Genomic DNA, 12,455 nt, shown 5'->3' with positions numbered 1-12,455 from the left:
TGTCACCAAAACCATCCGTGATATGACAGACTGTTTCTGAAAGTGTCCAAGCCTTTCGTAGTGCTGCTTTAAATAAAAACATGTAGACAGAATGTGACGATGTTAGAAAAGCAGATTTATTAGCAGGGTAAACAAAGAGGACTTTGACAGGAGGACGATGAAGACGCTACTGTAAAACAGACAAGTGCTGACAACTAAGAGACCAGAATGAAGCTCAACTCATGACATTTAAAGAAGCAGCGACAGTCTGACCTTCCTCCTCCTCCTCCTCCTCCTCCTCCTCCACCTCCCCACCACCCCCCCGTCTGTCCACCCACCCGAACACATCTGCCTGCTCCAGTCCTTCCTCTCAGTGGAAAATGGAGCAGCTCAGGATTCAACCAGCTGGAAGAGAAAGAGGGAGAGAACAAATTAAAAATGAGTTTTCAATAAATTAAATAAACTAGAAAATTACATTTTCTGGTGTTTTTAAAAATCAATTTGGACAAAGCATTACCTTGAAAGTGCACGTTAAAAAACAAAAAAACACATTCAGTAATCTACATTCACACTTCTCTAATAATGTTGTGCACGATAGTCTCGTCGTCTGAAATCTGGGCACAGAAAACGAGGAACATCTGCTACTGTTTTTTCATCCCCAACAGCCCGAGAGGACGAAGACACATCAGTATTCAGGGGACAGAGCAGGTAACTCAGTCTGCATGAGAGAGGTTTCCACTGAACATGTAACAGCAGGAGACTACAGAGCAGCAGCGACGCCACATTGGATCGTTCTGGTCAAAGAAGAGGACGACGAAGAGTCAAGGACGAACAGACACGAGGAGATCCACAGTGAGGAGAAGGGAGGGGGAAAACAGCACTTCTGTCCAGAGTTTAAAGGTCCAACATGTAACATGCATCAGTGCTTATCAGCAGAAACTGAATATACTATAATAACGTTAAAATAAACTTTCAGCAGGGGACGATTTTTGCATTTTGAAGTGGACGACAACACAAATGAAGGGAAAAATGGCATCCTTTGTGGTAAACACAGGCCACCGTAGTTCCACAACATGCTTGGTTAAAGAGGTGCAAGTGCTTCCGTTGTTGCATTCTGCAGTCTCACCACTAGATTCTTTCATACCTGACATTCACAAACGCGCATTTTCTGAGGCTAAACTCTTTGAGAAAAACTACGTAGAGACAGAGAAGACTACATCCACACCATGTTTTCATTTTTAATGCATGGCGCCTGGCTTGTTAGTATTGACACGACCCTGGAGGTTTGGCCAAATCTGCAAATAACTGCGGCTCATTTTCAGTCTAGATGTACTAGTGTGGATGTAGCCTCAAATAATCATTTACTAATACTAGTGAAGCATTATTAAATAAACAAGGACAATGAGTTGTCAGGGTAAATCAACATTTAGCATGATTTTGTACTCTTGAAAAAAAAAAAAGGTCTAGTTTAGGTGAAGATCGCTTTAAAGCAACACGATGCAACTTGCATTTGCCTTCAAAATAAGAGCTTCAAAATTGACACTGATGTGTATTAGGAAGAATGGAGTTGCTTTCATTCCCACTTAAAGCATAATGATGAGTACATTTCTGACGTTAATTTAAGACGTATTTGTGGTCAAACATCTATTTTAATCTAAAGTATTAGAGGTAGACCGAATGATTTGGCTGATATTTATCGTTTAATAATCTGCATTAGCAATGTTTTGCATTATGTTAGCCTTAAACTTTTGTATTTTATCAGCTACAGGTGGGGGGGGGGGAATAATAAACCAACATCAGCCATAGAAAAACCCATAACGGTCGACCTCTAAGAATCTAGTTTCACTTACATAGTGTTGCTTTAATAAATCTCATAGCAACAAACACCTGCTCAGTAACCAGCCATTGTGAATTGACAGTTGGTCACATGACATGAGATGGTCCTCACTAATTCTCTGGCTGTCAGGTGTGGAAGCATCAATGACAATCAAAGTCATCGCATATACAAGAGTGAACCTGCCAAAGCAAAGGCAAACAATATTTACTACCAGCTTCTCCTCAGACGTGAAGGACACTCTGTCCCAACATTGAATTTCTTCTCTTCAAGGTGAAACAGCAGCGCAGTGCTAAAAAATATGTGTTTAAGCCGTTACTGATCAGTTCTACTGAGGCATATTCCCTCTTAAATACTCAGTTTTGTGGTGAAGAGCAGAACACGCCGAGTTTCCCCGAGTGTCCTTTTTCCACGTTTACCACAAAAAAAGCCAGCAGGAAGAAAAGTGAGAGGAGGAGGAGAAGAAAAAATGGTTTTAAATGAAGAAGACTTGGTCTTTACTAGCGGAGGCACGGGCGGGGATTTCCGTGGCAGCGGAGAAGGCGGCTACGATGGAGGCGAAGACGACGTCCGGGTGTCGTGCGGCGTCGATGGCCGTGTGAATTCCCCGGACGCTGTAGTACTGCGCCAGAGGCCGCGTCTGCCGGTGGTAGGAGTCCAGACGGGAGTGCAGCGCCGTCTCGTTGTCGTCGCTGCGGTGTATGAGCGGCTCGCCGGTCACCTGTGAGCGTAGAGGGAGTTTGATATTCATTACAAGATTGAAGGATTTAAAAAGATATGAATTGTTCTGGTCCATTATACGTTTTAACTGTGAATTGTGACTTCGATTTTCTTTTCTTTTTTTAAGCTGAATTTGTTAGCCCTGCACAGGCTGAGCGTCTGATGTCAGACTACTTACGTCATCCTTCATGGGCTCTTTGGGAGGGTTGAACTCCGTATGGTACGAGCGGCCACTGGGCTGATGAATTAATCTGAGGTAGAGGAGGAGAGAGAGGGAGGAAATGGACGGAAAAGAAATCAGTGTTGGAGGAGGACTGATGAGACCGATACAGTGACTCACCAACTATTAAACCGCGCTCTTCACATCCCACGTGCTGCCCTTGTCCTACTTGGGCTTGAAAAGGCTCAGCCTCCTCACAAAAGACCCCCCCCGACACATGGCTGTGTGCACACTGGCTAGTATATTTATTGAATGTTCTCAGCATGCAGATAAAGCAGAGAGGTTGTTGTGGAAAAACGAGGACAAACACCGTCAACGCCTCACCACACACACACCAATAAAAGGATTTCACAGCGTGTTCTTCTAAAGCTGTGTCACATGTTCAGACAAAGCAGTCGCAGAAAAACTCAGAGGAGCTTTGATTTGTCTAGTCAGTATATGGTGTCAAAGTAGGTCATTGAAAAGACAAAAGATTATTTCATAATAAACATGTAAAATTTAACACAAAGCCAATAATACATCCAATATGTAATATTCTCAATTAATCAAATACATGTTTTTAAAAAAAAAATCAAAAACGACACCATCGCTATCATCTTTATTCCACACTTAAAGGACCTGTGTGTAACATTTAGCAGGGCTTATTGGCACAAATTGAATATGTATATGTTTGTATAAATGTGTAATCTTGTAAATATAACAATCTTAAGTACATTAGTACATTATATTACCGTCTGATGTGTTTCTATAGTAGCCAGGATGGATAAACTAGTCAAAGCAGAGGTTAGACATTTAGAAATGGAAGCTTCAGACTCTTAGATGAAGACAAACTGTCTTTATGGGGCACAAGGGCCACTGTAGAGAGAGCAGGCTGAGCCGAGCGGTTCTCAGTTTGCCAAAAGAGGCAAGAAGCCAAAAACCACACCAAAGAAACCGCACAATCAGACACGGAGCACCTTTGGTATTCATCAGGTACAGACATGTAGACATGTTCACAGACGCTCTCATGATTCTCCTCTGATAAACAAACACATACTTTCAGGCTCCACTTCCTTCAAACATCGTCTCCTTCTCCAGGACTCTTCTGTCAACATGAATCAATCTACCTGCCCCGACTGTGCATTTAACACAGTGACGCTATGAGGAACGCCTCAGCTGTAAACTCACGAGTGAAGACTGACTCGTCTTACCTGCCACAGATCCTGCTCACCAGCAGAGAGTCGTCGACAGCAAACTCGATCACAGAGTCCAGCTTCTCGTCTCTCTTGTCCAACAAGTCGTCCAGCTGGAAGACATGAACAGAAGAAAGTAATACCTAGATTTTCCCCCCGTGTTGATTTTAACAGCAGACCGAATGAAAGCAGCAGATGAACGTCTAAAATGTAGTGGTACTGAAGAAAAACAGAAGCCTAACTCTCACCATCTCTGCCTGTTTGACTGTCCGGGGGAAGCCGTCCAAGAGGAAGCCGTTCCTGCAGGGTGGTGTGTCCAGGTTCTTGTCTATGAGCTCCACGACCATCTCATCACTGACCTGCACCACAACAACAACACAGTCATCAGCCAAGTTTTAACATGAATTCTGCAGTCCCAAACTAGTACTGATAGAAATAGTCATAAAATTCAACATCATTAAAAAGGACTTTTAAGGACCAATTTCCTCAAAGTCAAGGACTGGATGTGCTGACACAGCTTAAGCTGGGAGGGGCAACTCGTAAGAGCTGCTTCGCCTTGGGGTCTTGGTTCAAGTCTGTCTGTAATTTTCTTTGGTGAACCCAGCATTTTTGGAATTTGCATTCCCTAAGCATTACGTTGTCATCTGCTCTCTCTTGCTTAACTTTACTCGCTCATTGTTCAACACGGAATCTTACATCAACAGCAGAGAGAGACGACGGACAGTCCACAACACAGACGTAGCCCTAGTTCATGTACGTCAAGCAATGCAGGGCGCATTAAAGAGTAGGTGGCGTCGTTATAAACAAGGGAGACATTTACCTAAATATCTAGGTTACCATTAAGGTTTAAGGGAACCCAGTGTCAGTTTTTGGCAGCCTTCTGTAGGGGCTCCAAACACAGTGATCCAGATCCTAAAAGGGGTGGAGCTTGACACACTATAATCTGTTGATTTGTCAACAGAGTCGTCCCTTAACAGCCACATCCTGTGATGAAAGGCAGAATTCTGTATGTCTTCGATCTTCTTCTTCTGGGCTATTTACGTAGCTCGTCTCTAGGTGACGCAGCTGCATAAACAGCTACGTAATTTAAGTATGTGGCCCATAAAACCCCCTGGACAAAATGCAAATCCTACCAGGGTGTATTGTACAAATATAACATAATATTCCAGGGAAATTTTCCATAACCTGGTTCTACTATAGAACGAGTTTCCATACAAAAATGAGGTCTGAGTTTAAAAAGAAATGGAAAATTGCCAGGGGAACACTAGCTGGACATCCTGCTGCTGCTTTGTGTTGCTTTGCATCAACGTAAATATCTAAGATAAATAAAACTCATTTGGTGGTCAAGCTGAGGGGCGGTAAAGTCAGCATGAGACTCAGGGAGGGCAAAGGGATAGCGAAATAAAAACAGAGAGAGAGAGAGATCGTGACATGAGCAGATGAGTGGGAACGTTACCAGTTTTCCAGCATCCATGGTCTCTTTGAGCTTTTTTCCAAGCGGAGAACCTGAAGCGACCATGGCCCTGAGCATGTCTCCTGTGGACAGGTGGCAAACGCAGTAGCGCTCGGCCAGTCGAGGAGCCTGCACACAAGACAGGGGGTGAGAAAGTTCTACAGTTACAGTTATTCTTTTTATTCAAAGTGCAAAGAAAAGTTTAAAGTCCTCACATTTATAAAGCTTTTTAATTCAAGCTCTTACTATTAACAAACCACACCTGTGCAAAAAAAGACAAATAAATCTACAGAGTGAGATTTCCACAGAGACCAGATTACAACACAGGTTCATGAAATTAGAGAGTGCGCGCTCTTGTTGCCAATCTGATACCACAGGACCAACTGCAGGAAGCCATTAACATAGTTTAGTAACAACACCCCACTGATGTCCATTTGTCTGTCTCCTGCTGCAACACAGAACCTCGGGAGACATAAAAAGTACTGCGCTGAAAAACGTGCAGTTTTTTAATTGTTTTTTGTATGTTCTTTTGAAGGTGTTGTTAAACCTGATGCACAGGTTTGACACATCCTGCTTTTTTCCTCCATTTTCTCGTCACATGTTCATGTGTCAATTGACCCAAATACAGTACTAAATAATGATGCATTATCGGTGCAAAAAATGGCATGGTGATGATTAAAACATCTAAAATAATACTAGCTTATTGCGCTACACTATATACATTTAATTATATTGTCTATATTATTATCAAATGTGTGTTATTGGTGTAGCCTCAATTTTAAACTAGAGCTGGAAACATAATGGTATTTTAGACCAAATCTAGTAAAAAATTTAAAACATGCTGAGTTTACATCAACACACAATGTGAGATGTGCGGTTTTTACTCTACTTTCTAAATACACACACACTTTTAACAGACTTGACAGTGTGTGTGCACAGTTTTTAAAGTGAAACACTGGATTAGGGATGCAACTAACTATTATTTTCATTCATTGATTAATCTGTGGATGTTTTTTATATCCATTAATCGAATACTTGTTTGGTCCATAAAATGTCAGAAAATGCCAATTGGTGATTCTCAAACCTGGAAATATTGATGTTCTCAAATGTCTTGTTTTGTCCCAAAGCAAAATTATTTTCGTTTTAATGATTTATTTGTGATATGGGGCCAAAAATACAGAAAATGTTCTTATTTAGGAAGCAGAAAAACTGTATTAATTGATAATAAAAAATAAAAAAAACACTCAACGTTATTAATCTGTTATCAAAATAGTTGACGATGAATGTATAGACGCAGCCCTTAACTGGATAGATAATTTAATCCAGTTTCACTTTTAAACACAGGCACAACAAGTGAAAAACAAACGAAGACATTTTGAGAAAATAGACTTTGCTTTGAAAGCTTGCTGACGTCATCGTTCGCCTCTAAAGCGAGAACCAGAAGCAGCAGGTAAAGTCAGGTACGTTAGCATTAGCATTAGCCACTAATCATCACGGCTAATAGCGACCATGCGTTTTACACTGCTGAACTTCCCCCGAGCTAACGGCTAGCCCCGCTAGCTCACCTGAGTCCCCTTCCCGGCTCCGGGTGGTCCGAGCAGAATGGCGCGGATGCCCTCGTGGACATCGGCAAGAGCCTCCTTCAGCTGCACGCTGGGAGCCATGTCTGATCCGGTAGAGCCACACACACACCGGGGCAGAAAGTTTAACCGAGTCCGTGCGGGGCTCCTGGTGAGTCAGTAAAAGGAGGGACCGGTCGCTTTCTTCCTGCTTCAACGGGTAAGCCCCGCCCATCTGTCAGACCACACGGCATGTGATTGGCTGTTAAGACTTTTCGGTCAATTGGTGTGAGCGTTGATTGGTCGGGAAGCCTCACTGTGTGACATCCTTGTTACATCCGTATAAGGCTTCACTGTGGGAATCAAAAATACTTTAATATGAAAGTATGTACTCAATAAAAATAAAAACAACTGTAAATGTATTATTATTTCTATTATTACTATTATTATTATTTATTTATTTTTTATTTTTTTTAAACAGTGGAATGCATTTCAATTTCAAGTCATTAAAAATATTTAAATGGAAAAACTATTATGATCAATATGTACTTCAAATACAGAATTTGTTCATTTTGGAGTAATATATATGTATATATACATATATTACAATTACAGATGCATTCAGGGACATACAGTATAAGTTATGAGTAGCTGGTTATGAGGAAGATACACTTCATTTATTTTTATCTGGGGAGTTTTAATTTCTATCATATATCATAGTTTATTATTTTAATCCTTTACTTTGCATTATTAGTGGAAGCAAACAGAGGTCGGCAAGTACAGTTGACCTAGGGCCAATATTTCTTTAATTTAAGTTTGTTTCTTTCTTGTTGTTGTTGTTTTTACTTCTAATTTATTAAATGTATTACTACTTATTAATGATTACTTCTTCTAATCTAAACTATTTAATATGGTACAAAAATAGCAAGTTTAAAAGAGGTGTTGTTTTCAAAAGTAACTTGAACGTTGCTTGTGTTGCTCATGATTTTTTTTCAAAATAAAGGCTCTGAATTCTGCACAACTTTGTCGTTTTTGTGAAGAAAAGCAAACAAAATTAAATCTTTATTTTATTAGTTCTTGAAGGGCCACTTTTGGCCCACACGCCACCACTTACTGACTGCTGAAGTAGTTGGATTTTATTGATATTTACTTTTAATAATTCCCCATGGTTTGCTTGTGACAGTGTGTAAATAGGAAGTGAAAATGACAGCGGAAGGAGAGAATGGTTTCATCAAGTTCCTCGTTGACAGCGAGAAGATATATAAGTTTATCTTTGTGACATCACTGGTGTTAATTATGGGGAAGTGACATTTCATCATTCTGTGATCAGATTAACATTTTCTTTCCTTTCTAAAGAAAAAGAAAAAGAGAAGAGACTTGTTACATCTGACAAGAGAGATATGAGGAGTGTAAGAACAGTTAAGTTCAGTCTTCTTTCAAACTCACAGAAGAAAACATGCCTGACGCTGATGTCATTTACTCTGATGTCAAGTTCACCACAGGCAGAGGAAGCAGAAGTGGTGAGTTTGAAATTCCAACTTGTCCAACTTAGAGGACAGTGGAAAAATAAACAGTTGTTTTTCCGTTTTTTATTTATTCCAATGTTTTAATATTGTGCAGCAGAGACCACGTCCTCGTCTGCTCAGGAAACGTACAGCGAAGTCAAGATCCCACAAAGTGATCCGACCACAAGTCCAGAACTGACCGGTGGGTACAACTGACCATTTAAAACATCCAGTTACATACAAAAAATACATTTTTAACATATTATTGTCTATAATAGTAGTTGGACTTGTATAAAGTATTGTTTAAAGTACCTCAAAGGAATACTTGAGTGAAAGTATCTTACCAGAAAATGTCTTTGATTGAAGTTGAAGTCACTTCTTTCTTTTTTTTCGCAATATTACTTAAGTAAAAATCTTAAAGTGTATGACATTTACTGTACTTAAGGATCAAGTCATTTTCAGTTTTATCAGTAAAAGTATTTTAAAAAGTGTTAGGAATTCGGGTTGAGTTAAGACGAGAAGAAAGAAAGAAAAAAGGGGAAGTCTGTGAAAGTGTGAAGAAAAAGGACGAAAGAAAATAAAGGAAATGACCACGGCAGAGGTCATGGTTGTATATATAGTCATCATTTACAAGAACAGTGTGTGTTTGTCTGGTATTCCTTATGTTGTGGGGACATAATTCCATTACGGGGACTTGTCTTCCTTATGGGGACAAAAATCAAGTCCCCTGAAGACCTTTTTCTAAAGGCCAAGTTTATGTTAAGGTCAGGGTTAGGGCACTCATAAATATGGTTCAGGTTAAAGTAAGTCTACAGGAAATGAATGTAAGTTAATGAAATGTCCTCTGAAGTCACAGTGTGTGTGTGTGTGTGTGTGTGTGTGTGTGTGTGTGTGTGTGTGTGTGTGTTCTTCCTCTTTCCATTGGTTGCTCCCTCACTTCCACTTCTTGAAAAAGTGGTGACAGTCAAATCAACACCAGAAACATCATATAGAATCAAAACATACACACAATCATCCATAAAACACAGAAAACAATGTTAAATATCTATAAATATCTGTATTTCATATCAGAAACCCCCCAAAAATCCACATGTAGGAGCTAAGTAGTACAATATAGTAACAATATGGTAACAGCGTGATCAATGACTTTGTAAAAGATTAAGAGGCAAATGAATTGTTGCAGCCTTGATCGACATGTCGTCTTATTCTGATTTTCAGAAAACTTCAGCTAAATTTTGCAGTCATCGGTGTTAAAGCTGTAGTGTGTCATTTTCAAATCTAAACAAATACACTTCGTTTAAAAGAAATCGGTGGCGTTTTATATGGTTTTGTAACTTTTTTTTGCATATTTCTGTAACTGTGAATATTAGTTTTTTTTTTATTGTGTAGTTGTTTAGTTTGGTCATTGGGGTACTGAATGACCTCTTGACCTCCTCCTGACATATTCTTTTGAATGTTTTGAATGAATTTTCTCTCAAAGCAGACAGCAAAGTAGGTCATAAAAAATGCACCGTTTTGGTAATTACTTACCAGAGTAAGTCCACAGGGGGCGATAGAGGTTCTACACTGGAACTTTAAGATGCCTACAATACATTGGTGTATTCTGATTATGTTCCCATGAAGCCTGCAACCACTCATTTCTCAGTTTATTAGGAACAGTTGTGTTAAAACAATTTTAAAAACTCACAATCTCGTCTCTGTTGTCACTGTGCGTCTCCTCCTCCTGCTGCTGCTGCCCCACAACAGACTCCCAACATCCTGCTGCTGTAAAAAAACGACGAGGGACGCTGCGGACGCTAGAGCGAGTGGCTCTGCTGGTGCTCAGCCTCCTGCTGGCGGCTGCTGTTGCTGCTCTTTTTGTGACGCGTGAGTTTCTTTCTTCTACGGTGGCCCCTGAGGTGCAAATCACCGAAACAAATAGGAAAACGCAACGTCGACTAAAACACAACAACATTAATACAGCATTAACTAAAACAACAAATGCTGATGGTGATTTGAACTTTAGGGCCACCGTATTCTTAGTGAATTTATTCAGATTGAATAAAGGACACTTTTAGGTAAAAATTATTTATATTATCAATCGGATTCAGTCTTTTCCAAAAAATGTTATAATGCATGCAACAACCTATAGTCACTGGAGCGCCCCCCTTAGGTCGGATTTCCAAGTCAAAGTCAGCGCAATTTCATAAACCTCAACACAGGATTCCAAAATGGCTGCCACTTTGCTACTTTTACTTTTAAATGCACTCTTGTCCCATTTGTTTTCACATTAACTCAGTTTTACTCGTAGTTCTGGTCATATTTTATCCTTGGACATGTTGCTACGCCGTATCTCTGTGTGTGAAACACTGTGTAGAGCGATGCTAGCGACTGCTATTGCTAACAATGGCAGCTAGCCCGAGATACGTTTGTGGTTTTTTCCCCCCAAATTCTGTCGTTCAACGTGATGACTTCTCTGCCAGTTACAAAACAGAGGGAAATTCAGTGAGATATCGCAACAAATTATCAAAATTAAATAAAATATTGTAGCTTAATTTCATTTCATACGTTCAGTTTGTGCTGCTCTAACTTTCACATGGAGTCAGAGTTCCCCCCTTTGTGAATTTGTTAGATATTTTCTGACCACTCTTTCATTTTGAAATCAGATCACGAAAACATTCAAACCAAGTCAGAGCTTGAAAAGCTCCGAAGCAATTTCACCACTGTGTTGAACAATCGCACAGGTAAGTCTTTGCACTTTGTTTTAAATTACTTGAAATGACTTATTAATGCGTTTTATATACCCTACAAACCTGAATAAGACATTCATTAATATAGCTACAACTTATATAACATGGCAATACTGGTTTGGAAGATATTTATGAGCATTATTATTATGGACTTATTTTTGTTTGAAGGCATCTTATAAGGTTTTATTGGTGGTTAATCTGTTGTCTTGCCTTTGAAGAGGACACAGCATGTCCAACGTGTGACAAAGGCTGGGAGCATCATGGTGGAAAGTGCTACTACTTCAGTTCCACTCGTTTGAGCTGGAGCAAGAGCAGAGCAGAATGCTCCAAACTAGGAGGAGACCTGGTCGTGATAAACCACAAAGAAGAGCAGGTCCATGTTCTCAATGTCCTAGTCAGACAGGTCAAAATAAACCTGTCAAGTCTTCACGGTGTTAACTTCTTCATCAACTTCCTCTTCAGAAATTCCTGGTGTCAAGACTGATGACAAAAATGACAGACGACGAGGACAAGTTCTGGATCGGACTGTCAGACTCGGAGATAGAGGGCAGATGGCTGTGGGTGGACAGATCACCACTGAACATCAGGTTCAATCTTCATAAAAAATGTTCATCCATTTGCAGCATCAAAGTTACCCTGTTTTTTATTGATCCAGATCGGTTTCTGTTCCCTTGTTTTCCTAGTTTGACCTTTTGGCTCAGTGACCCGGATAACTGGCTGGAAGAGGATCCTCTGGGAGAGGACTGTGTGAGGATGGGGGAGAGGAACGGAGCTCAAGACCTGAAGTGCTGGCATGACAAATCCTGCAAACAGCTTCAAAAAAGTATTTGTGAGAAACATGAATTATATACTATATCCAGATAAATCTTTTTAGGGATTATGTTAAAAAAATAAAATAAGGCTCACTCAAAGACTCTACACATATTTTACAAAACTTCCCTCATCAAATTAAGAGATTTTTCCAGAAAATTTCCATGGACATTAACAGGAATCTATGATAATTAAATTTGTGAACTTAAATATAATTTGTACATAATATATAGTAGCATAGCCTTGGTTAAACGAGTCCAATTTGATGCAGTTGAATATCAATGGTGTCAAATAATATTTTATTCAACTTTCATGTTTTTTGTGTAAAAAAAATAAGTATGGATAAATCTGTATATTCTATCATTTTCTTTCCATGCATGGACAAAACAAAATGTTTATATTTGTATACGACAAAGTTTCTTTAAATTATCCCAAACTTCCTCTTTATTCCCATGGAATGTTTCGAAAACTTTT

At 39.7% G+C, this 12,455-nt stretch overlaps 2 protein-coding genes across 3 annotated transcripts; one reads left to right on the top strand and one right to left on the bottom strand.

Moving 5' to 3' along the window:
* Nucleotides 1-298: 298 nt before the first annotated feature.
* ak2 (adenylate kinase 2) lies at nucleotides 299-7,110 on the bottom strand. Of its 2 annotated transcripts, XM_083899865.1 has the most exons (7): nucleotides 6,944-7,110; nucleotides 5,382-5,507; nucleotides 4,174-4,284; nucleotides 3,944-4,038; nucleotides 2,712-2,784; nucleotides 2,315-2,534; nucleotides 299-384 (listed from the first exon to the last, which is right to left on the bottom strand). In XM_083899865.1, the coding sequence occupies exons 1-7, from the start codon at nucleotides 7,040-7,042 to the stop codon at nucleotides 377-379; spliced, it is 732 nt and encodes a 243-aa protein (XP_083755991.1). In that variant the 5' UTR covers nucleotides 7,043-7,110; the 3' UTR covers nucleotides 299-376. The 2 variants fall into 2 exon arrangements, with proteins under 2 accessions (XP_083755991.1, XP_083755990.1); XM_083899864.1 differs by having other exon boundaries at nucleotides 323-2,534.
* A 1,283-nt stretch (nucleotides 7,111-8,393) lies between these two features.
* illr4 (immune-related, lectin-like receptor 4) lies at nucleotides 8,394-12,084 on the top strand (the record flags this gene model as incomplete). The annotated part of the gene is made up of 6 exons (XM_083899572.1): nucleotides 8,394-8,457; nucleotides 8,558-8,644; nucleotides 10,189-10,308; nucleotides 11,088-11,165; nucleotides 11,390-11,544; nucleotides 11,634-12,084. The coding sequence occupies 6 exons, from the start codon at nucleotides 8,394-8,396 to the stop codon at nucleotides 12,033-12,035; spliced, it is 906 nt and encodes a 301-aa protein (XP_083755698.1). The 3' UTR covers nucleotides 12,036-12,084.
* Nucleotides 12,085-12,455: the final 371 nt, after the last annotated feature.

Source organism: Microchirus variegatus (genome assembly GCF_963457635.1).
Source record: "Microchirus variegatus genome assembly, chromosome: 13".
Classification (NCBI taxonomy): Eukaryota; Metazoa; Chordata; class Actinopteri; order Pleuronectiformes; family Soleidae; genus Microchirus; species Microchirus variegatus.
The sequence above is the reverse complement of the archived record's forward strand: the minus strand, read 5'-3'. Positions and strand labels throughout refer to the sequence as shown.

Bases quoted from the DNA above. Each gene is read 5' to 3' on its own strand.
- ak2 (XM_083899864.1), bottom strand. From the start codon at position 7,042: ATGGCTCCCAGCGTGCAGCTGAAGGAGGCTCTTGCCGATGTCCACGAG. The intron at 4,039-4,173 runs GTGAGAGTTAGG...CATGTCTTCCAG, and splicing joins CAGTCAAACAGGCAGAGATG to CTGGACGACTTGTTGGACAA. The intron at 2,785-3,943 runs GTAAGACGAGTC...CCTCTACCTCAG, and splicing joins GTGAGCAGGATCTGTGGCAG to ATTAATTCATCAGCCCAGTG.